This window comes from Orcinus orca, chromosome 17 (genome assembly GCF_937001465.1).
Source record: "Orcinus orca chromosome 17, mOrcOrc1.1, whole genome shotgun sequence".
Taxonomy (NCBI): Eukaryota; Metazoa; Chordata; class Mammalia; order Artiodactyla; family Delphinidae; genus Orcinus; species Orcinus orca.
The window spans coordinates 85,860,235-85,884,661 of NC_064575.1; the positions used below are offsets into that span (position 1 = coordinate 85,860,235).

The 24,427-nt window shown below is 65.4% G+C and overlaps 1 protein-coding gene across 8 annotated transcripts in view; it reads left to right on the plus strand.

The window, feature by feature from the left end:
• The first annotated feature begins 3,843 nt into the window (after positions 1–3,843).
• The window catches only part of ADGRB1 (adhesion G protein-coupled receptor B1), an 82,524-nt gene continuing 61,940 nt past the window's right edge, over positions 3,844–24,427 (plus strand). For 3 of the 8 annotated variants that reach the window (XM_049700681.1, XM_049700683.1, XM_049700688.1), the window contains exons 1-2: positions 4,250–4,452; positions 16,112–17,103. In XM_049700681.1, the coding sequence (XP_049556638.1) occupies positions 16,332–17,103 (772 nt within the window). In that variant the 5' untranslated portion in view covers positions 4,250–4,452; positions 16,112–16,331. Of the gene's footprint in view, positions 4,453–11,043; positions 11,411–16,111; positions 17,104–24,427 lie in introns of those variants that run through there. The other 5 variants (XM_049700684.1, XM_049700685.1, XM_049700687.1 and 2 more) reach the window with 4 other exon arrangements.

Below are 24,427 nucleotides of genomic sequence, written 5' to 3' on the forward strand. Positions count from 1 at the left end.
ATGCTCAGCGCCCGCCACCCCAACTCTGGCTGGCAAAGTTCACGGAGTGGTTGGAGAGGACCACGAATGTCCCCAGGCTGGGAATCCTGTGCAGTCCCCTACTGCCCAGCCCCCACGTGGCCTCTGAAGGCCCGAGAAGGGCTGCCAGATGCTAAGGGCTCTCGCTCCACCTCTGTCCCAGGAGCCAGGAGTCAGGGAGCCTGGTTCTAGACCACCCCGCTCCGCACGCGACCGCACGTAGGTCCCCCCCTTCTCCCCTGAGGAGAGGACTGTCCTATACGAAAATGCTTGGAAATAGACAGGGCCTCGAGGAATGCTTCCTGCTGCTCCACTGGGGGTCCTCCCAGCCCCCCACAACGTTCCTGTTTCTCATCCCTCAGGGATGCCTGAGCGTGGACACTCAGGCCTGGGAATAAAGAACTGGATGCGTAAGACTGCCATGAGGACGGGGCTCAGGGTGGGACCAGGGGCGGGGCTCAGAGTGGGACCAGGGCTCAGAGTGGGACCAGGGCTCAGAGTGGGACCAGGGCCAGGGCTCAGGGTGGGACCAGGGTCAGGGCTCAGAGTGGGACCAGGGTAAGTCAGGGCTCAGTGTGACCAGGATAGGGGCTCAGAGTGGGACCAGGGCCAGGGCTCAGAGTGGGACCAGGGCCAGGGCTCAGAGTGGGACCAGGGTCAGGGCTCAGAGTGTGACCAAGGTAGGGGTTCAGAGTGGGACCAGGGTCAGGGCTCAGAGTGTGACCAGGGTAGGGGTTCAGCATGGGACCAGAGTCGGGGCTTAGTGTGTGACCAGGGTCAGGGCTCAGAGTGTGACCAGGGTCAGGGCTCAACGTGTGAGCAGGGTCAGTCAGGGCTCAGTGTGACCAGGATAGGGGCTCAGAGTGGGACCAGGGTAGGGGTTCAGCATGGGACCAGGGTAGGGGTTCAGCATGGGACCACGGTAGGGGTTCAGCATGGGACCAGGGTCGGGGCTCAGTGTGTGACCACGGTCAGGGTCAATGTGTGACCAGGGTCAGTGATCAGTGAGTCAGTGGCTGTGGTGAGGGATTGGTTCATGGCCATGAAGAGGGCTTTTAATGTCATGCGCTCTCTGCGGCTGGGGGAAGAAGTTCTAGAACCTGGATAGGGTTGACCTGCCAGGGGATCGTCAGTTTCAACCTCCTGTGCTAAGCCCACTCCGGGTTTCTTCAAGCTGTGGCCCCGCCCTCAGGTGGCTGTGAGATGGCCAAGGGTTTGCACAAGCTTTGGTGGAGGGTGCTGGATGTAAACTGGTAGCAAATCTCTGGAAGAGTGGCCATTGGCTTAGAGTTCTAGAATCTTGGGGTGTCTGGGCTGCAAGAAACCTTCAGAACCCTTCTGTCCCGGTACTCACGTACCCATCGGGACACTGAGGCTGCAGCAGGGCCGGTGTGACTCTGTTCATTTCAGGGCGCTCAGCTGGGTGTGGGCCTGGGGCAGTGGATAGAAGCCCTGCCCTGGAATTTCAGGGGCCATGCTGACTTTGCTCCCTCCTCAAGGAGGAGCATGGGGGCAGTTAGGCACCTCTGCTTCTAGGAGGGGGAACTGTCTGGGGTCTGGATCAGGAACTGGGGCAAGGGGACACTCTTCTAAAAGGGGCAAGTAATGGAGGGAGGCAAGGAGTCCCAGAGCAGGGAGGGGGAGACATGGCCCTGCTGAGAAGCCCCGTCTGAGGGGACACCACCTTGCGCTGGATGGCCTGGGTGGAGGGGGTCCCAGCCTTGCCCTGGGAACCCCAGGCGGGGGTCCCAAAGCAGAGGAGTGGGATGGCTGCTATCCTCCCCCATCCACGGGAGAAAGGTTGGTGGCAAAGCGGCAGCTGAAATCCTGACTCAGAGCTACCGGCACCCTTGGCGGGGCCTTGTGGCCGAATACCAGAGGACCCCTGGTGGCCACGAGCTGCTAGTGCAGGGAGGAGATGGAAGCAAGGGCAGCGGGCAGAGAGGATCTGGGCTAGGAAGGGTGGGAGGCGCAGATGGGGCAGCACCTCACCCCCACCCCGCCGGGGACACCACCTCCATCTCTTCCCCCAGTTCAAAGACTTTGGGAAGAAGGTCCTTTCTCTGGGAGGGAGGGGGAAGAATAAGGCTGGCCTGGAGGTTGACTGGGAAAGGGGCCTCCCCTGCCCTCCCAATTGCCTTGGGATCTGTGTCTCCCTAGCTCTTCCGACCAGCCCCTCAGGACACCCCTAGAGGCTTAGGCCACAGGCTGGCCTTTCGAGAGGGACCGGTTTGGACGGAGCTCCACCTGATGAGGGGAGCAATGTGCAGTGACCAGAGATGGTGCTGACTGTGGCGCTGATGTAGTGGCTCTGTCCAGGGGTTGTGGCAATGGTCATGGAGAGAGCAGTGTGGGGGTGGCTGCTGACATTCAGGTTGAGAATGGTGACAATGATTGCGGATTAATGTTTGGTGGTGACAGTGATGACACCCTGCTGGAGCCTCCTGGGAGGAAGCTGAGAAAAGCAGACGGTTGGACCAGATGCTGGGCTTGGGCAGCAAAGGCATTAGTGGACTGCTAAGATGATAAATGTATATAGTATTGGATATTCAGGCGGACCCAAAGAAGATTTTGCATTCAGAGTGGACCACAAGTTATGAAAAAGAAGCAAGGGGCTGGGAGGCATAAACATCCTGGTAGAGAAGGACCCTGAAGTAATCTCCCTGAGGTCATTCCTCCAAGATTCTGTATTTCATTCTAGGGAGGCCCCCTATGGGTATCTGGCCAAAGGTCTCAGAAGAAGAGGGACTGTTGTCACTTTAAGATGGGAGATGAAGCAGCTAAAGGGGCCATTTCCATCAGCTTATGGAAAACAAAATCTAAATATGCGACTGGGATGTCCTCACTGTCACCAAGTCAAAGGAGGATGCATGGAGGATGTGAATGTGGATGGAATGGCTGAGGACAGCTCCACGGGGTAAATGGTGGTCTGGACCTCACTTTCAAACCCTTGGCTCTTCTCCCAAGCCCCTCCCTCAGCGTCTCTCAGAACAGAGTACCCCTGAGGAGACTCGACAAATCCAACCTGGGCAGTTCAAACTGGCCCTTCCCACGACCGCCAACCTCTGACCCTCTTGGATGGGGTCCAGAGTCTGTGCCTCTGACTCTGTCTCTTGCCCATCACTCATTCCATCTTCCATCCAACCCGCCCACCCGCTCTCATCCACCTATCCATGCATCACCCTTCCAACTGCACGGCCCACCCCATCTCTTCAGCCCTCCACTCATGTGCCATCCATCCATCTATGCACCCACCTACCCTGCCCATCCTCAGCCGCCTCTTTCCTCCATCCATCCACCCACCCTCCACCCTTCCATCTACCATCCCACCCATCTCTCTAGGCATCTGTCCATCCACCCAGCCTCCGGAGCACCTCCTCAATCTACACGCACTTACCTCATCCACCCTTCCACACATCCCATCCTCTCATGGACCTTTGTGCATTGTTCACGCACAACCCCATATAACTTCCTTCCCTCCATCCATCTGCCCTCTGTCTACCCATGCATCCCCCTGTCCACCTATCCACCCATCCATTTATCCAGTCGGCCAGCGGCAGCCACTCCTCGGCTCCTGGAAGAGGCAGAGGGCTGAGACCCAACTCTTGGTTTTCCTGCTGCATAGGGCAGGAGCTGGGCTTTCCTCGGTGTGCGCGCTTGTGTGCGTTTTACCCGTGCCCCCAACCCCGTTATCTCTCTCCCCTCCCCCACACCCCGCCCCCCGCTCGCGCTCCCCTCTAATGTGTGATCTGGAAGCTCTATAAAGCCTGATGTAATCCGTAATGCAGTCTCTGGCTCCCGATTCGGGATCCAGTTTCAGAGAGGGAGAGATTGGGGAGCGCCGGCAGCCCGGTGGGGGGAAGCAGCTCGCCTCTCTCCTCCTCCTTCTCCTCGTCCTCGGCCTCCTCCTCCTCCTCCCCGCGCCGCCCCGCCCCCGGCTCGGCTCGGCTCGGCTCGCCCCCCCCCCCCAGGAAGGGGAAAAAAGGCGAGAGGAGCGGGGCAGGCGACAGGAGCGGAGCGGCGGCGGCGGCCGGAGAGGGAGCGGCGGGCGCAGGCGGCGGCGGGCGCGGCGTTGGCGGCGGCCCCGGCGGAGCGAGCGTGGAGCCGGCGAGCCGGGAACACAGGCGGCCGCGCCGCGTCCTGGCCGGGCCCGGGCCCGCGCGCTCCGCATCGCCCGCAGCCCGGGCATCCGGACCTCCCCGGCGCCCGGGGGGCGCCGGCACGCGGGGGGAGGGGAGGGGGCCTGCGCGCGCCGGCGGGTGCGCTCCCGAGGACGTCGCTGCTAGGCCTGGAGCGGGCCGGGGGCGACGGAGGCAGGAGGACCCCCCCGTCCGCCCGGACGCCCGGCTCGGCCGCCGGCGACGCGCGGCGCTCCTGGGTATTTGCAACTCGCCGGATCAAGTCTTCGCCAGCGGGGCCGCTGCTGCCGGGAAGGTAAGGAAGGCTCCGGCGGGCGGCTGGGGGCTGGGGGCGCGGCGAGAGGGGGTGCAGCGAGGGTGGGAGGGGGCCGGGGGAGGGGCGGACGCCCGGACTTCTTAACTTCGCCGTTTGGAGCTTCGCAGCTCCGAGGTTTGCGCTCGGAGCACGGGAGTTTGGACCCCCCTCTCCCCCCGCCCCCTGCCTCCTCCAGCGGCCGCGACGGAATCTGGCAGGTCTCCGCGCGCCCGCATTGGGAGGCTGAGGAGGGGGCGACCTGGACGTGGGAGAGGCTCCTCGGCGCTGCTCACCTGCCCCCAGTCCACACACACGCAGCCTGGCCGGGGTGGCAGGCCAGGCTGGGGAAGACACCCCCTCCCCGTCATAGGCACAGACCCAGGGCAGGCTGGGGAAGGCGTTCCCGTTGTGTCCTCACCACATACGGACGCTGGCAGGGGCCTCAGGGAGCCCCAGATGTCCCCACAGCCACACGCAGACCCAGGTAGGTTCAGGAGGGACACCCCAGTGTGTCCCCCTTCCCCTCATCATAGCCAGAGCCCCTACAGACATTGTAGGGGCCCGAGATGTCCTCCCCCACGCACAGTGCCTCCCTCGAAGCCTCACGGTAGACCCGGCACTGGCGGTGGACACTCCCCGGAGGTTCTCTTATCCCCAGATCGGGCGGAGGGCTACCCTAGCGCCCGTCCGCCCCCCTCCACACACACGAAAGCCCTGACTCGTTCCGTTCTCGGCTTCTTTTCCGCTCGCTCGGACAGGCCGCACGGATAAGCCGCTCCGAACTTTGGGTCGGCCCTGTGCCCTCTCCGCGGGAAGCGGGGAGGCCAGGCGCCGGGCACTCCTCGGTCCCCATTCCCAGCGGGCGGAGGCCGCCGGCCCTCCGCGGCCGCCGCGCTCGCTTGGAGCCGCGCGGAGCTGCCTCGAGGAATGAGCCTGGCCCCCGCCCCCTCCCGGGCAGGCTGGGGCTCTGGGCCCGGCCGGGTGCCCTCTCCCACTAGTCTCCGCGGCCCCCTGGGCAGGGCAGAACGCGTCTCGGGCCTGCCTCGGGAGGGGGCGGTGGAGCTGAAAATCGCCGCGAAGCAAGGTGGCCAGGAAGGCTCGTCAGAGGATGCGGCTCCCAGCCCCAGTACCTCTGCCGGGCCGCGGCGGCTCCTGCTGGGGTCACTTCCCAGGCAGCCTAGAGAAAGCGCCCGTTCAGGCACCCAAACCCCGGCCCGCTGGGCACCTTACCCTCCCCACTTTTATTTTCGGCTTCCAAGTTTCTTGGAGCGCAGGGAGGCAGGATGGGACCGGACGAGTCCTAACCCGCCCCTCCTTCAGCACCCTTTCCCTCCGCGCGCTCCCCAACACGTCCCATTCCCCCGGGTCTGGGTCGAGGATTCCTTAGCGGCAACTACCGAGGAGTTGAAAGGTGTGCAGGTGTGTGGGTGGGCAGGGGGCGCGCACCCACGCCCCAGAGGAGCGGATTGGCAAACGTGTTGGGGAGGGAGCCGGGAGGTCTGCGCTCCCAACCCACCCTCGGGACCTACGGGGACCCCCAGTGCCTTCCGCCACTACACAGACACACGCCCCCTACGAGCAGCGGCCGCGCGGGCGGGGTGGAGAGGGCAAACGGGAGGCTGGGGTCCCTTTTCACATCCGGAGGTGGCATACGGTGTATCTGGGGTCTGAGGAGGCGGCCAGAGCGTCTCCTAGAACCCGAAGCTTTCCATTTCTTGGCGACCCCCGCCGCCGCGGAGGCAGCGAGGGAGGTCGAGGGAGAGAGCCGCTCCCTCACTACCGCAGGCGGCAGCGAAACTCTGCGTCCGGACGCCCGGGTGCCGCCGGGTCCTGCTTTGAGTACCCGAGCAAGGTCAAGCAGGCGAAGGAGGGGGCGGGGGCTCCTGGGCGCGCCCCCGCCCGTGCAGAGTCGGGGCCTTGGGAGGGGGTGTAGGCCGCCCACCGAGTAAGCCCCGAGAGCCCGCTGCCCGCGCCCGGTCCCCGGAGGCGGACGTTGCGCGCGTTCCGGGATCCCGGAGCGCCCCGCGCCCGGCCCGGTGCCCTTCCTCCCGGCTAGCTTGCTGGCGCTCGGCGCTGCTTTCAGACTTGTTGCTCCTGGATGCGGGGGGCGGGGGGGGGGGGCCGGCCTGGGATCACCGGAGCCCGGGCGGCGGGGGGCCGAGCGCGAGGCCGGCGGGAATGCGCCAGGGCGGCGCGCGGCTCCGCGGGCGGGCGCGGCGCGGAGGCTCGAGCAGGGAGTTTGCCGCCTCCGATCCCGGAGAAGGGCGCTTGTCCCCGCCACGCTCCCGCGCGGGGGCGGAAAAGACGATTCGTTGCCCTCGGCATAACGCCGGTCTCCTCCAGACCCTGGGCCGGGAGGGGACGCAGCCAAGTTGTCGAGCCCTCCCTTGTCCGGCTCCGGCCCCTCTCGGACCTCTGTGGCCGCGTCCGTGAAATGGGGGCGAGGGTGGGGGTCTCGGAGCCCTTCCGGCTCAGGCCCTCGGCGCTCGTCCCGATGTCCAGCGTGCTGGGCCCGCAGCGTGCTGGGTCTGCGGCGTCCCGACCGGCCGGGTCGGGAGGCAGTTGGGCGCCTGCGGACGCGCGGCCGCGGGGACGGGCACGAGGCGGACCCGGCAAAGCCAGACGAGCAGCGGGGCGCGAGCAACCTCCCGAGGCGTCCTCGCCCCCTGGCCGGCCCGCCCGGTCCGGCCCCGCCTCCGGAACGAGTCCTGGGGCCCAAGCCCGCCCCCTGGGGACGCCTCCAGCTCAGGCAGGGGCGGCGGGCGCGGGGCTGCGGTGGCGGTGGCGGAGGGCGGCGCGCTGTCGCGTTCGGCCGAGAGAGGGCGCCCGCGCCGCCGGCCGCCTGCCCGCCCCTTCCGTCTCTTCCGTGGCCCAGGCGCCCGCCCCATCCTGGGCAGCCCTGGCCGCCTCCGCCCTCTCGCCGGTGCCGCCGGTCCCTCCGCTCCCGCGTCTGGGCGGGAGCGCTGTGACCTGTGTCTCTCCACGCTCGCCTGGCCCCCGGACCTCCGTGCCCTGTGCACGGGCGTGAGGAGCATGTTTGTGTACATGTGTGCTACGCGTGCAGGTGTGTGTCCGGCCGGCAGGCTGGCGGCATGTGTGGGCAGGCATGCAAACTGCCACGTGTGTGTGTGTGGCGCGGAGCGGGTCTGTGTGAATGTGCGCCCTGGATGGCAGTATTTAACCGCACCACCTTTTACCTGTGGCAGGTCCTGTAACTGGCTGTGTGCAAGAGGTGGCCCCCTGGGAGTAAAGCTCTAACCCCGCCCCGAAAAGCTCAAACCTGGAGGGTTTTGTTAACTCTATCCAAACCAGCAAACCCACACTATCCCGTTGTCCTCTGGAACCCTCTGGCCTCCAGCCTCCACGGCTGCCGCTGCGCCATCGGTCAGAGCTGTGATTTCTGTGTAAACATACACGGCCCGGATACCCTTGTGCACAGCTTGCGCGCACACACATACTGAACGTGTGGGTGCCCACGTGTACACACTCGCACTAGTGGTGCAGCCCGGACGAGGCAGAGGGCATGCCCCCCACCCGGTGTGAAGGCTGGTGGGAATACGGGAGGAAGGAGACCCTGCTCGGCTCAGTGAATGGACCCTGGGGGTGGAAGACAGCAGCCTGCAGGAGCCCAGAGGTGGGGCTCCCCGAGAGCCCTCCACGGGGAAGTGGCAGCTAAGCTGGGAGAAGAGCGGTGGTGGTGATGACAATGAGGAGGGTCTCAGTATGGGACCAGCCATGCAAAGGCCTTGTGGCAGGTGTGAGGCGTAGACAGGAGCTGGAAAAGAGGTGAATGGCAGGACCAGGGCTTCAGAGGGAGCGGGGCCAGACCGCAGATCCCTGTAGGCCTCGGGCTATGTCCTGGGAGTGGTGGGGGCCACGGGGGGCTGTAAACAGAGGTGATGACTTGGCCTGATGGACATGCCAAAGGTAGCGGGTGCTCCTAGGGGCAGCCAGGTTGCATGGGGCTGCCCCGCCCACAACTGCACTGGACTCCAGACTTCACTTGTCACCACAGAACGGCCGTCACCCTGATACCACCCAGGAGCCCCATCAGTGTGCACCACAAACAGCCCACAGCACAGCACAGAACGCGAGCGTGCGCTACCCTGGAATCTGGGCCCCGAGGTGGACATTCATGTCCGGGGACATGGTGTCACTCCGAGGACCCTGAGGCCGCAGGGCACCGGGAGAGCCCCTCTTCCCACCCACTGCCCATTTACAGTTGTTGGAAAAGTAAGGCCAGAGAGGGGAAGAGCTTCCCATTGGAACTTTGATTCCAGGCCTTTGCCTCCGCGCAGCTGCAGGCGACAGAGGCACAAGGCCCTCCCCCTGCAGGGCGGGGCTTCGCAGGGAGACCCCAGGACCTGTGGCCTCAGCTGAGTGTAAACCCCTGGGTTCAGATCTCTTAGGGAGCCGTCCCTGCGTCCCAGTGTCCTCCTGGCTCCCAGGGTAGGGGAGGACGGGCGCTGCCGGGGAAAGCACACAGCAGGCAGGAGGGTGCCGCCCTGGGGGGCGGGGCTGCCAATGCAGGTCTCGGGGAGGGCCCAGTTGTCCCAGAGGGATGGGAGTGCCTTCAGAACAGAGAGAGCGCTGTCCCTGCTCCCCGCCAGAGCCCTGACCGTTTGGGTCCCAGCGCGCAGGGGCGCCTCCGGAAAGCCTTCCACTCACACACGTGCACACCGGCACACATTCACCCCGAACACGGCGACCCTCCCTGCTGCCGTGCACACGCTCCCTCACGCACTGCACATGCGTGTGCATAGGCACCCCCGCGTGCGCACACTGGTTCCTCCGCAGTCCTGTCCCGGTCTCGGGGTCCACCTCCCCGGCGCTCACTGTGGGCCACAGGTTGGCTTGCCCTTTCTCCTCCGGGCCCGCCCTCTGCCACCCTCGCTCACCTCGGCCGTCCTGGAGAGAGGGGAGAGGGCGCCCCGTGGGTCTCGGGGAGGCCCAGGTCCAGAGCCTTGATACCTCTGGGCACCAGGTACCAAGGTACGTCTTGGGACGGCCAGTCCTGCCACAGCTGCTGGCACCATTAGGGTGGGTACAGGGAACGTCAGGAGCCAGGAGACCTGGGTTTCCTGAAGCACGTCCAGGCTAAGCACCCCCTTCCTCTGTTGTCATCCCCCCTCTCCCCACTCCATGCTGTCAGGACCTCTGCGTCCCCACCTGGCCAGGCCTATCCGGGACGTCCCTGGGACCTCAGTGTTGTCTGCCGGCCGCCAGGGCCCTTCCTGACCGCCTCTTCCGATCTTGTCACCGTCCTCACACGCTCCCCGTGTGGCCTTGGACAGGTGACCTTGGATGAGCCCCTCTTCCTGGGAACCTCAGGCATGGATCCTGGCGTGGGGTGTGGGTGGGCATCACTTGTAGGCCAGCCGCTGAGCGGGCGTGGAAGGTGTGTCTCCCTCTCTGGGAGCAGGGGCTTAATCTGGGTACCCAGCAGGGGGACACAGAGGGGAGAGGGCAGTGACGTATGTCACACCCAGAATTTCAGGAGCCTCCCCTCCTCAGGAGAGTTCCCCGCTCCGGGGGGTTGCCCCAGTTGATGGGGCAGACGCTCTCACTGTCCCCGCCTGGGACTCTCCAGAGAGCGTGTCTGTGTGCACGCGAGGGCATCGTGTGCGTGTGTATGCAACCACGTGTGTGCATGCCCGGGGCGCAGGACGCAGTGGAGCTCAGAGCGGGAGGGGTCCGGCAGGCTCAGGTAAGGCTTCTAGGACAGCCATCTGGCCCGTGTCCTGAAGGACAGGTGGGTGTCTGCTGGGCAGGGGCCAGGGCAGCGGGGGCAGCCCGGGAGCTTGAGGGCACGGGGTGTCTTCAAGGCCTACAGGTGGTTTGGGGTAACAGGCTCCTGGGCAAGAAGAGGTGTGATGAGGGTGAGGGTGTGTACGGGGAGGCCTGGAGCAGAGCCAGAGGGCCCTCCCTCCACCCCCCAGCAGTGGACCTTCCGGGGCACCTTTCTTTTTCCTCCTGGGGAGCTCTGCCTGGCCTCCAGCCAGATTCCCCTGGCAGCCCCTGTGCCCAGGCAGGCAGGTAGGCAGGGGAAGGAGGCCTCCCTGCCGGCAGCCCAGCCCTGCCCAGGCGGCCCCTCCCCGCCCCGAGGGATACCTCCCTGGCAAGCTCCCACCTTTCTGCTGTGAGTGGAACATGGCCGGGGCCTCCTTGGGGGAGGCCTGGGGTGCGCCACACGCCAGTCAGGAGGGCTGGGGGCAGGATCTCCGAGCGGCGCCCCCAGCTCTGCTCATGAACGGAGGCTCTGCCTGTTGGCCTGACCTGCCACGGCCCAGGAGGGCGGCCCCCGCTGGGCGGTCAGGTGCCCCCGGGGGCCCTCCCCTGCGTGCTCTCCCAGCCCCACCCGGCCGCCGGCTCCGAGCCGCGGGTGCCCACGCGCCCCTCCCCCAGTGCAGCCTTCCCCGGGACACACAGGCGGGCACTGTTCAGAGTGCCGGGCGGGACAACAGAGCGCCTTTTGTGGCTGGTGTCGGGGGATGCCATTGGCGGCCTGGGGTGGGTGGGGAGGGATGGAGGCAGGGCCTGGGTCAGGCCTGCGTGTTGGACAGTTGCGGGGGGGGGGGGGAATCCCACGGACTGAGGTGAGGCTGGAGGCTTCTGGAGGCTGAGGGGTGGGCATCCAGCCCACGCCCCTGAGGCGCCCAGGGCTTCTGATCGAGGCCAGGGGCTGGATGGTCCCCCGTGCGCAGATACGTCTGGGACGGTGGTGGGAGGAGGGCGCGTCACCCCTCAGCGGGCGGCGACCCTGCCAGCTGTGAAGTGGGGCCGCTGCTGCTCCTGCCTCCTGGGGTCCCGTGTGCGGTCAGCGCTCAGTAAGCAGCCACCGTCTCCCTCTCTCGTCTCCGTGACTCCAGATCCCCGTCCTCCGCCTGCCGTGGCCGGCTCTCTGGGGTCCCCCACCCCTCACCCCGAGGCCACCCTGCAGGCTCTGAGAGGCCGCGTGGTAGGTTCGGGGCAGAGGCTGGCCAAAGGGATGGGGGCCAGACACCAGGAGGGTTTCCCTGCAGCAGGGCAGTTTGGCCCTGAGAAGGTGATGGGAGAGGCGGGGGCCTGAGGGGGCTTGGGTGCTAATTGGCCACCGTCCTTGGGACCCCAAGATGGGCAGGGGGCGATGGACGCCGCAATGACCCAGGTTGGGATATGGGAACCCAAGGACCAGACAGGGGGCCTGCAGCCCCAGGGAGACAGTCCCCCCGTGAGCACCTCTGGAGAGGAGCGACCCGCAGCCTCGCTGGACCCCGGCCCCGAGGCCAGGAGCCTCCTCCAGGCCCCTCACCTGTGGTCGCCAGGCTTGTAGAGTTTGACCCTCAGCGGAGGCCTGGGCGCTGGGTGTGGCCTAGGGGAGCAGGCGTGAGCCAGCCCGGGGGAGCCACAGCCCCAGTCACCTGCACCCAGTGTGGAGCCGGCCTTCTGCCGGCCTGGCCCTTCTCTGAGGCCCTGCCTTGGCCTCCGTGGGGCTCCGTCCTGGCCATGGGCTCCCCCTCCAGGCAAGCACTCCTCTCGCAGCCCCAGTCCCTGTCCCACTGCCCTGCACGTCCCATGATTAAACGCTGAGCCCTCCTCCTGCTGGGAGCCTTGTACAAGCGTGCTACTACACGTGTGCGTGTGTGCAGACACAGTGCAGGCACGCGCACACACGTGCGCGCACAGAGACATAGGTGTTTGCACACGCACGTGCGTGCACATGTACGGGCACACGTCTACTCCCCCCAGCTCAGCGAGGGTCCCCACCGCCTATGGCCCACATGCTCAAGCTAGAAGCCTGGTCACCTCCATGACCCTGTTTGTCCTCTGACCACCCTCCCGGCCCAGACACCACACAAGCCTCCCCCCGGCTCTCCCTGCCTGTGCCCCCTCCCCCGTCAGAGGAATCCCCCCAGTGAAGGTCGATGCTGTCCCCCTCATCCCGGGACCCTTCCCCAGCATTGCCCCCTCCAGGACACTAGCCCTGGGTGCCAGGTAGGGTCAGGGGCTCCCCTGCACGCCCCACCCCATCTCAGCTCTGCTTGCCCGGGCCTGGGATGGAGTCAACTGGTCAGCCTCCACCACGGCTGTGTGACCTGGGGCCTGACACGGGCGTCCCCCCGACCAAGGCTAGAGGGGACCTCTGAGCCATTTATCCAAGGCCTTGTTGGAGCGTTTCAGGCAGGCAGTTAATGGGGAGGGAGAGGCCTCAGCCTCTGGAAAGCACCTGTGGGTCTGTTGGGGGCGGGGCAGAGGGCAGGGTGTGGGGTGCGGGCAGGTGGAGGGTGAGTGACCGCTGGCAGGCACGGGAGCTGTCCGTGCTGACGGCCTGGGCCTCCTGCCCAGCTCTGCCCCGAGACCCAGCCAGAAGAGGCAGAGCGAGGCCAGTTCTGTGGCACTCAGACTCAGAGCTGGGACAGCGTTCTGGCCAGCAGAGCCCTGCCCAAGGCCCAGGGTGTGGAGCTGTTCAAGGTGTAGAGGAGGCCTGGCCCCCTGGTGCCCTAGTGGTCCGCGCTGTGGAACCCTGTGTGAACACCCCATGGGTGGGCCCTTCTAGGCCATCTCCTGGCCCCAGGAGCCTGTCGAAGGCTCATAGCAGAGCCTCAGTCCCGGGGGTGAGGCGTCCTGAGCTGCCACTTAGCCCCTGTCCCCATGGGCGCCTCCCGCCTCCCCCGGGTCCAGGCCAGCAGCGTCGCCTCCACGTCGCAGCGCCCAGCCGGGGCCGGGGCCGGGGCCGGGGCCGCTCTCTTCTGCGTCCTGCACATCCTTGCCCTGCCTCCTTCCTCGCCCCCCAGGCCAAGCCCTGTGCTGCCGCCCTTCTACGGGGCAGTTCTGAACGGGGCGCTGCCCTGCACCTCATCCTCGCTTCTCCCTCTCGCCCGCTGTGCGGGACCCTGGGCTGGGCCTCGCTCCCCTGACAGGCCCTCAAGGAGCGGAGTGAGCTGGCGTGGATGAGGGCCAGCCGGCAGGGATGCTAGGAGGGCCCCGGCTCGGCCCAGCTCCCGCGGGCCCTGGGACAGGGGCAGGATCAGGGCCGGTTCTGCCGGGCCTAGGGCAGTGCCAGCTCTCAGAGGGCAGGGGCTTTGTGCGGCAGACCTGGACCCAGACCCTGCCTCAGGCGCCCTGCACCAGCAAGCCCCCACCAGGGTTGTTCGTCTGTGGCCCCCACGTGCCCGTCCGCACAACCGCGCCATAGAGGAGCCCCAGGATTGCTCCTGCGGAGACAGAGTGCCCCGCGCAGGATCGAGCCCAACATTGGTCCCCTCCCCGCCACAAGCCCTGCTTCTCCTGTGCTTTCCCTCCACGCTGGGCCTGGCTGGGACGCCCCTCCAGGCCTGCGAGCCCACAGGGTGGTGGAGGCAGCTGTGCAGCCTTGAGGCTGAGTGTCTGAGACACCTGAGGCCGGGTGTGTGCGCCAGGCTGTACCCACATTCCACACGGGAGGGCTGTGGCGTGGGCCGCCAGGGGCTGGGGTGGGGAGGGGAGAGTGCGGGCCCGGCCTGGGCCATCTCAGGACCGGGCAGGCCCCTCTGGGGGAAGGTGCTGTGTTTTGGGGTGGCCTTGACCCCAGGTCAAGGGGGATGAGTCAGAAGAAGTCGGCTGTCGCGTGGCGGGGGTCAGGGTGGTGCTGGGGAAACGCCCGAGTGTGATCAGGGTTTCTGCTGGGCTTTGCCGACTTCCACCTGAGATTCTCCGGGGCATCGGAGAGGGTTTGTCCCGGGGCTGGGGCTCCAGCTGGGGGCCTGGTGGCTGCATTAGGTCCCAGCCTGGGACCAAGGGAGGGGGCGCTGCAGCCGGGGCTGGGGTTCAGGTGAGGTTTCGGATGCCATGGCCACCCCTGCAGGCAGCCTCCTAGGTCTGGGATTGACTGTGAGACCCTGGCCCCAGCCTCTCGGTTCCCACACATGGCAGCGGGTGGCCAGGGCAGGCGGCTCTGCTATGCTGGCGTCCGAGGCTGGCCCCCGGATGGCCTAGAGGCGCGACCGGAAGAGGGGCTTCCTGGAAGCAGGGGCCAAGTGCAGGGTCTGCATGCGGGGTCTGCAAGTCCTTTCCTCAGGGGACCTGAGCGTTGGCCACTGAAGAGCCCCACAGGGCCGCCCCTGGTGATCCGGAGCCCCTGCCGCGGGTGCCTGCTGCCCCATCTCTGGGTAAACCCACAGGTCCAGCGCTGACCTCGTGCCGGGAGAGTGAGGCTGGGAAGTGAGGGCCTTGGCCGGGTCCACACTGCCATGAGCGGGGCAGCCCGTGTCCAGCCATCCTGGCCAGCCCGAGGCCGCCCACACCCAGCTCCCTGCTCTGCCGACGAGGCCTGCCAGGAAGGACGCCAGGAGGGGACTGCAGAGCAGTGACCGACCTTGTGTCGCCGGCCAGCTGGGCCCAGGCAGCGAGAAGCAGCAAGTCCCTGTGGGCAGGCGGCTGGCGTGTGCACGGTCGGCGGAGCCGAGGCGCCGGCACCAGGCCAGGCGGGCTGCGGGGGGCTGCCGTGACTCCCCCCGCTTTGCCCACATGCTCAGCTGCTGCTGCCCGGACGACGCCCAGCAGGGGCTCTGGGGGGAGGGTGGGGAAGCTGAGGTTTAGGCAGAAGGAGCTTTGCAGGGTCCACGTGGAGGCGCGTCAGGACGGGCAGCGTTGGCTCCCCGGGCCCGGGACGGCTCTGCTGTGTCCCTGCTGACCTGGGCCGGAGCTGCCCCCCCCCCAGGTGTGAGCCGGCGGCACACAGCCAGTGCCCATTCCTGGTGCAGCACAGGTGACCCCAGGGCCACAAGGTTGGGGTCAATCTGGGGGTGTTCAAGTGTGGGTACTGCCACTCCCTGCCTGTGACCCCGTCTGAGCCTTGATTTCCTCATCGTGAGATGGGAGGCAGGGAGCAGCCTGGCTAAGTGGGGAGGGGCAGGCCGAAGCCTGGTCCCGGTGGCCGCAGGTGACCCCGGGGCGGGGAGAGGGAGGCTCCCTGGCAGGAACATGGCTGGTGGGCCAAAGGGGGCACCTGAGTGGCTGTGTGAGCAGGAAGGGGGGGCAATAGGAGGTGGGTGGATGTCACAGTCACAGCCAGAGACCCAGAGACGGGGCACCAATCCTACCCTCACCCCCCAAAAACTGGTCACTCCTGCTGTGACGAAACAGAAGTGGGAGGGGTCTCTGCACCTGCACCGGGCAAGGCCCAGAGGGGCGGGGCTGCAGGGAAGCTGGGAAACGGCAGGAATGACCTGTCTCCTCTGCTCCCCTGCCCTGCTTCCCCTCTGGCTGGGTTTGCAGATGCTTCCCTGAAAGAGGGCTGGAGACGGATACGGTCTGAGAGGCCACAGAGGCCCAGGGGCAGAATGGCCTCCGTGGCCACCCCAGGGCAGGCGGTCGGGCCCAGAGCCCGTGGAGCCACGCCAGGCTGCCCAGCCAGGTGGGCACAGCCGAGGCCCCTGTGGCCTGCGGCCCTGGCCAGGGTGGCCCACCGCTTCCCGCTCAGGCTTGGTGGGGGAGGAGGGGCCCCGGCCCCTGGCTCCTGCCCCTGCAGGTGGACATGCTGGCAGGTGGCAGACAGACAGGTGGGCAGAGCAGGTGCCTGAGAGCGAGGCCAGGGCCTGTGTCGGGGGCCCAGAGCCCGGGGCGGGCACTGCCCCCAGCGTGCCAAGTCCCAGCCTCCCCCGGGGGCTCACGCGAACCCTCTCTGCTCTTTCTCTTCCAGCTGCTGCTGGCGACCACAGGCGGGCACTGGGGCCCCGGACGTTAGGAGCCGCCCCTGCCCACTCAGTCGCCTGAAGCCGTCTCCTCCTCCTGCCCTCGCTTGAAGGCCCTGCCCCCGGCCCCGGCCCGCTCCGCTCGCTGCTGCCGGACCCTGGCATGTCAAGGCCTGGCTCGCGCCTGCCTGCCCAGCCGGCGGAACCCTGGCGGCCCCGCGAGCTAGGATGAGGGGCCAGGCCGCCGCCCCGGGCGCCCTCTGGATCCTCGGGCCACTGCTGCTGCTGCTGGGGCACCAGGCGGGCACGGCCGCGGGGACAGACGCGGGGCCCGGGGCCGAGCCGTGCGCCACGCTGGTGCAGGGCAAGTTCTTCGGGTACTTCTCGGCAGCCGCCGTGTTCCCGGCCAACGCCTCGCGCTGCTCCTGGACCCTGCGCAACCCGGACCCGCGCCGCTACACGCTCTACGTGAAGGTGGCCAAGGCGCCCTCCTGCAGCGGCCCCAGCCGCGTCCGCACCTACCAGTTCGACTCCTTCCTGGAGTCCACACGCACCTACCTGGGCGTGGAGAGCTTCGACGAGGTGCTGAGGCTCTGCGACCCCTCGGCGCCCCTGGCCTTCCTGCAGGCCAGCAAGCAGTTTCTGCAGATGCAGCGGCAGCGGCCGCCGCAGGATGACGGCCCCGCGCCCCAGGACGGGCCCCCCGGTCCCAGCGACGACTTCTCCGTGGAGTACCTGGTCGTGGGCAACCGCAACCCCAGCCGGGCCGCCTGCCAGATGCTGTGCCGCTGGCTGGACGCCTGTCTGGCTGGCAGCCGCAGCTCACACCCCTGTGGCATCATGCAGACCCCCTGTGCCTGCCTGGGCGGGGACACCGGCGACCCTGCCTCCGGCTCCCTGGTGCCTCGTGGGGATGTCTGCCTGAGGGACGGCGTGGCTGGTGGCCCCGAGAACTGCCTCACCAGCCTGACCCAGGACCGGGGCGGGGATGGCGCTCCAGGTGAGTGACGGCTAGGAGAGGCCCTGGGGTGGCTCTCTGGGCATACGGTGGGTGGGAAGGGTCTTCTCTGCAGGGCTGCCCTGGCCACCGATCCCCCGAGCACTTCAGGGAAGCCAAGTGCAAAGAGAGAAGTTCTCTGCAGGCTCGCTGAGAATGGGCAGCCTGGGTGCTTGCCTCTGGCCCCCAGGGTGCTGGGGTGCCTGCCTCGTGGGTGGTGCTTGCTAAGTGCTCAGGGAAGGGAGGGATGGATGGAGGGAGGGAGGGAAGGAAGGAAGAGCAGGTCTCATTTCTCCCAGGATGAGGGAGTTTTAGATTCCTGGCTGGGGGGAGGGTCCCTCCCGGTCCCTCCCTTTTCGCAGGCAGGACCATTCTCATGGGCCAGCAGGCTGCTGTGGCCTGTGGCCGGGGTCTGCAGGGGCCTCCTGGGACACGGGAGACAAAGTGAGCAGAGTGGACTCATGTGGTCAAGGAGATGCAGTGTGGGGCTTGCACATGGTTACAGCCACGCAAACCGTCAAGCAGCAGTTAGTTACCCAGCGCCTGTGAGGTGTTCTAGGAGCCGGGGACACGCAAGGAAGACAAGAAACAACAAAAACAAAACAAAACAAAACAAAACCCCCGCTCTCGCTCTCGCTCTCGCTCTCGCTCTCGTGGAGCTGCCTTCTGGGTCTGGGCGGTGTTAAACGGCAAAGCACAAGAAACAGGCACGTCAGGTGGTGATGAAGACACCGCAGGGGGAGGGACCCTGGTGGCGGGGCTGCATGTCACCTGGAGGTCAGGGGGCCATGTTCGAGGTTCTGGGAGGGGTGCAGGTGAGCCCCGTGCGGGTCAGAGGGCAGGGCAGGGCAAAGGTGGGGTTGGGCGTGTGCTCAGCTGGTCCCACCTTCTTAGCAGTTTGGGTTCCTCGGTGAGACGGCCACCTGCACAGGAGGGCGCCATCAGTGGAATGGGACACCGAGCGGGCCCCCTGGCATCGGGCAGGAGGGAGACCCTGTGCGTGCTTGGAGCGGGACGCCCAGGGTGTCTCGGGAGGCTGGGGCTGCGTCAGGGGACAGCTCTTCACCGAACGTGGAGTTTGAGACACCAGACAGCGTGCCAGGCGTCCGGGGGCCAGGCTGGGCTGGGCGTTCATGCGGGCAGGTCACCGTGAGACCAGGTGACATGGTCCAGGGCTCTTGGTGTCTCCGGAGCCAGTAAGGCCGATGGATTCCTCCGAGTGACGTCTGTAAAGGCATCAGAGAAGCTACGTGGGGTTACAGAGGAAACCAGCTATCCTGGAACGTGGTTCTATTCATGGGCCCCGGGCCGTGGATCCCAGATTAGAAACCCCCGTGGAGCGGTGAGCATAGCTGGAGGGGATCAGGAGAGGAGGGAAGAGGCGGGCAGCGCCCCGGGAGGTGGAGGCGGTGTGGTGTCCAGGAAGCCGGCAGAAAAGCCCCATCTTCCATCAGTTGTGTCAGGGCTCCCAGCGATGGCGTGGGAGGCTGGGAGGGCTGACCTTTGGGCTGGGCAAGGTAGAGGTCACTGTGACCTTGGCGTGGGCAGACCCCGCAGCGTGGTGGTGGGAGTGGTCCTCAGGGCAGGGGGGTGGGGAGAATGGAGCAGAGATGCCGGGCCGGCGGCTAGTTTGGGAGGTGGGCGGATGCAAGAGGACCAGTGGGGCAGGGGCCTGGCCGGACATGTCGCTCAGCCACTCCCCAGTGGTCACCTGCCCCTGAGCCTCAGCATCTTCGCTGGCAGAGTGCTGAGTGCTTTGAGGGACTCTTCAGTCACCTCAGACCTGATTGCCCTGGGGCCTGGCCCACACTGGAAACCAAAGTGCAAGAGCTGCTCTCTGTTAGCATCTCGGGGCAGTGACCGTGCCGGGTAGATACCTGGTACAGCTGGAGCCGTGTGGAGCTTGCGGGAGAAGGTCAAGGGGACGGGGCTGGTGTGATACATGTGTGGCAAGTGGCAGGAGCTTGTGGGGCTGTGACGTTGGTGCTGGAGGGAGCAGGCCCTGCTGCTGGAGTCGGGTACGGTGGTGGACAGGCCTCCTGGCCGGAGTTTGCGTGTTATCATGAGAGCTGAAGGGCCATGGGGGGCTTTAAGCAGAAGGGTGACATCACTGGGGCTGTACATGCAATGTCGGGCTCAGAGGGGGAATCCGGGGCAGGGACAGGGCACTGCAGGCATCCAGGAGGGAGCAGACGCTGGCCTGGGTGGGAGGAAGGGGGAGGATCTTGGGGGGGGCGTGGAGCTGACGGACTTGCTGATGCAAAGGATGTGGGCGTGGAGGCAGGAGATGGCTGGACCCCTCCCAGGTTCTGGCCAGGAGTGAGGACCTCGGCCGAGGTGGGGAAGTGGCAGGGAGGACAGGGCTGGGGTGGAAGATCCAGAGGACAGAGCAGGACCTGACCGTGACAGGCCTGTGGGTCATCTGGTGGGAATGTCGTTTGAGAGGGAGCCTGGGACCTGGCGCCCCAGGATAGGCCCAGGTCAGGTTCAAATCCCAGCCCGCCCCACACTCGCTGTGTCCCCGGACCTTGTCTTTAAAATGGAAAGAGTAAAAACGTCTTCTTTTCTTGATTGTTATGAGGAATGAGAACTGGGGTGAAAGTGTTTCTAAGCAGAAGCAACGTCAGTGATGAAATGCCACTATCTGTGTTTACTATGAGGTAGAGGATCTAGAGGGCTTGGGGGGCAAAGAGGCAGATTGGAGGAGCGGAGCTGTTTGGAGACCACAGCTGGGTGCTTCGGGCTTGCACAGAGATTCTGAGAATGGGCATGTTTGGAACTGGTGCTGGAAAGGGGTGGGCAGGCGTGCGTGTGTGTGTGCATGTGCATGTATGTGTGCAGTGTGTTACGTGAGCATGTGTGTGTTCATGCATCCATGTGTATAAGTATACATGCGTGCATGTATGTGTGTACACGGCATGTGTTATGTGTGTTCACATGCACGTTGCCAGTACGTGTGCTGTGCGTGCATGGTGTGTGTGTGCGTGTGTGCAGTGCACCGGGCATGTGTGTATGTGCATGAGTGTACGGCTGGTGTATACATGTGTGCGTGCCTGTGTGCAGTGCATCGGGCATGTGTGTATGTGCATGAGTGTATGGTTGGTGTATATATGTGTGCGTGTGTGCAGTGCCTCGGGCATGTGTGTGAGTCTGTGCATGAGTGTACGGCTGGTGTACACGTGTGCGTGCCTGTGTGCAGTGCATCGGGCATGTGTGTGAGTGTGTGCATGAGTGTACGGCTGGTGTATACATGTGTGCGTGCCTGTGTGCAGTGCATCGGGCATGTGTGTGAGTCTGTGCATGAGTGTACGGCTGGTGTATACACGTGTGCGTGCCTGTGTGCAGTGCATCGGCATCTGTGTGCATCGTTTTTGTGCGCGTGTGCATGTGAGCATGTGCAGGTGTGCACCTGTGGTATGTACTTGCTGTGTGTGTGTGTGTGTGTGTGTGTGTGTGTGTGTGTGTGTGTGTTAGGCTGGCTCTGTGCGAGCCGATTTCAGCAATCCTGACAAAGCGGAAGTCCAGGCTACGAGGCAGGGCTGGCAGTCTCGTGGAAGACGGTTCGGAGGGCATGAGGGCTGGGGCTGCCGCCATGAAGCGAGGAGCTCGACTCTGCGGGGCGGGGGGCACGGGACATGGTCGCCCAGGCCCACAGGCAGCTCAGACCCCGTGCCCGTGCCCTGGACTCAGAAGGCCCTGATGCTTCTGAGACCTTGGGAGTAAACCTGATCTTAGTAGTGGCAGTAGCCGCATTCTGCGTGTTTCCTTTGTGCAGGAAGCACCCACATCTTAACCAGTTAACTCTTGCCAGTTGCCCAGAGATGGCTCCCCAGCGAGGCACCTACCTCCCTGCCCAAGGCCTTTGCATGGGCTGTCCCCTGGCCTGGAACACCCTCCCCACGTGCCCACAGGGCTCCCTCCCTTGAGTGCTTGCCCAGATAGCACCTTCTCAAGACGCCCTGGCCCTGCTGCAGAAAGCGGCAGCAGCCCCAGCCCTGCTGTCGCCTCACACTCTCTCTCTCTCCCTCTTTCTCTCTCTTCCCACACGGTATCGCCTGTGAGCACTGGAGAATTTCCTGTGTCCTTATTCTCCGCCCCTGCCAGGATGTACCCACCACAGGGCAGGGGAGTTTGCCCTGCTCTCTGACGAAGCCCCGTGTGTGGACCAGTACCTGGCACACAGCAGGCCCTTGATTAATTCTTGTTGAGTGGAAGGAGGCACAGAGACGTTAAGGCAGCAGCCAGGGTCACACAGCTTGTAAGGGGGAGACAGAGAGCAGAGCCAGCTCTTGGTCACCTGGTGGTCCTGCCTGGGGCTTCTCCTGCAAGAAGGAGAGGGTGTGTGTGTGTGTGTTCATGTGTGTGTAGGGGTGGGGTGGTATATGGACCAGAGAGGTCCAGCAGTAATTCAGAAGACACACAGCAGATCCAGACCCCATATCTTGCCTGCCGAGCCTGTGCCCAGGAAGCTGCGTCCCCTCACGCATGCCAGGGGAGGCTGGGTCAGGCGCGTCCCTCCATAGCCGCGGAGCCGGAGCCGGAGCAAGCAGGAGGCCCAGGCCAGCCCGTGGCCCATTTTCAGCCCTGCCCCCGCCCGGCCTGTCCAAATGCCACATGGCCACGTCACGCATCCGACTGGCAAGCGTTCCTCAGGCCAGAGCAACTGTTCCCTCTCCCCTGCCCCGCCGGCTGCCCCTCTGCGCTGCCTGCGCGCTCCCACGTGCTCTCGGGCTGTCCCTCCTTCCCCCTCCCAGAGTCTCTCTGCGTTTTTCTGCCTCTGGTGAGATGTGCCGTTTCTCTCAAGGGTTGTTTTAAATATTCACGTTTTAATTAAAGAATTTTATTGCAGAAGTGACATGTAAGATAATGAAGAAGCCGCATCCTGAGGGCTGGGGGCGAGTGTGCGTGTCTCCTTGTGTGTGTGTCCCTGTGTGTGTGTGCCCGTGTGCCCCCTCCAAGTGCCTGCATGGGGCGGGGGGTGGGGGGTGGGCTGGAGCCTGAGCGTGTGAGTGTGTGACATCCTGGGCACGTGCTGGGCCGCGATGCCGGCCTGGGGGCCGTGACCTGCCCAAGGCCACACGCCAGGGGAGATGCCGAGCGCTCCACCCGCCTCCTCCAGGCCCCTCGCCTCTCAGCTGGGGCGCCCCTGCCCTGAAACCCCCCCCCAAGGGATCTGGAGTCTTTCCAACCCTAAATGCCCCACAACTTCCCTCGGGGGAGGCTGCGAGCCCTCTCTGGGGCCTGCAGGGTGTGGAGGGGAGCTGGGCTGGGGGGAGGGACGAGTGGGGAATCCCAGGGGGAAAGGCGTGTCTCTGGAGTTTGGGGGCAACTGGGCGCTTGGGGGTGGGGAGCAGGGTCGGGGTGGGAGTAGGAAGGGTTAGGGCCTCCCTGCCAGGACTGGGTTTGTCATCCCAGCCAGGGGAGCTGCGCTTTTGCACAAGGGCCAATTTAGAAAAATCTGGAAAACAAGGTTTCAGGCTCCATTGTAGACAGCCCCCATTCCAGAGGGAAATAGCAAGATGTGACCCCATGAAAACAATAAGTACGCACGGGGCATCACCCACAGAGGAACTGCCATGAGAGGCCAGAGCTCACCCCACACCCCCCGGTGGCCAGGGAGACTGGAAGCTATGGCCCTGCTGGGGTCCCACTTCCCTAAAAGGTGGGGAGAAGCGCTGTCGGTCGTATAGCCAAGGCTCAGGGAGGAGAAGAGACCTGCCCAGGTCATCCAGCGCCGAAGGGCAAAGCCGGGTGGGACCCAGCCCTTCGAGCTTGTAACGGGCACCCTTCTTAGGGGGCACCTGCCTGGCTCAGGGAAAGCAGCATTGAGAAAGTGAGCAACCCCGCAGACGGGGCCAAGTCGCCCCTCATCTTCCCTTCTGTGAAAACAGGGATGGCACAGCTCCTGCTCATAGGGTCTTGGCGCCTCTGCCACGCTTGGAGGAGACCCCCTTGTCCTCCTTCTCTGGCAAGTGGCCCCGTGGGCAGTGGGCACGGCTCTCAGCCTGTCCTGAGATCCAGGGGTGCCTGTGGCAGCTGGGCAGACTGCTGGTCACTCGGGCCTGGGAGCTGCAGGCCTTGGTGAAGGATGCACCAGGTCTGGACCTGTGGAGCCAGGGGCGCTGTGGACTGGGGATTGGGTTGGAGAGGGGCTTCAGGGAGCTGTCCAGTTTCCCTGTGGTCCTCATTTGCACATCCATGTAGGGGGCTGAGAGGAGGAGCCTGCATTCCGCAGTACACACCTTCGCTCGGTTGGGGGTAGGGGTCCGCACAGGGGCTGGACTTCGCCGAGGTGGATGTGCACGGAACCCGGCCTGACTGCGGGGCGGGAATGGGCAGGGGCTGACCCCCCCAGCCGGGTGCTGCCTGACCTGCTAGACTGGGGAGACCTCTGCTGGAGGAGACGGGAAGTGCACCGCTCCCCTCCAAAGGGGACCCAGGAGGCGGGAAGGCCCAGCGGGAAGAGGGCCCCCCCCAGCGCCCTCATCCCAGCTGACTGAGGGCGCAGGGACCAGGGAGGCCATGGCCTGAAGGCTGGGGCACCAGGGTGGGAAGGGGGCCAGGAGCCCCCCTCTCTGTGTGCTCTCTCTCCTGGGCGGCCAAGGCTGCCTGGCGGCCATTAATTGGCTCTATTCATCCCTTAATGAGATGGAAATGAGGCTTCCAGACAGAGGGGGCATTGAGCCCGGGAAGAATGGCGGCTTCTTTCCGGGCCTGGAGGGGCAGCCCACCCCCCAGCCTTGCCCACTCCTCTGCTGCCCCCTCAAAGCCCACCCAGCCCAGGAGCACCGTGGCCACCCAGGAAAGGGTGGCCTGAGTTCCCCTGTGCCCAGCTCTGCGGGCCCCAGGAGCCCTGCCTGGGTAATTCCCTGGTCGTGGCTGCATTTGCTTGACAAGCATTTATCAGGTGTCAGCCGTGGGGGGGACACACGTTAAAAATAAAAATGGTAACAAAGATAGCAGCTACCATTAACCGAGTGTTCATCGGTGGTGGGAGTGCGGCCAAGGTCAGGATGGGTCCGTGCCTGGGATCAGGGCTCAGTATGTGACAGGGGATCAGGGATCCCGTGTCCAGGATCAGAAGGCAATCTGTGAAGAGGATTAAGGCCCAGTGTGTGGTCAGGGTCAGGGCTAGGCCTGGGGGGCAGTCTGTGCTCTGAGCCAGTGGACCCCCTGCCTGGCCTCTCCCATATGACCCCTCCTCTCCTCCCCCTCCCCCCACCACATCCCCACCCCCTGGGTCACCAAGGTAACCAGCCCTGAAATTGTGGGTGTTTTGGCAGCAGAGGCCTAACCTGAGTCTATCCTGAAAGACTGAGCTCTGCGG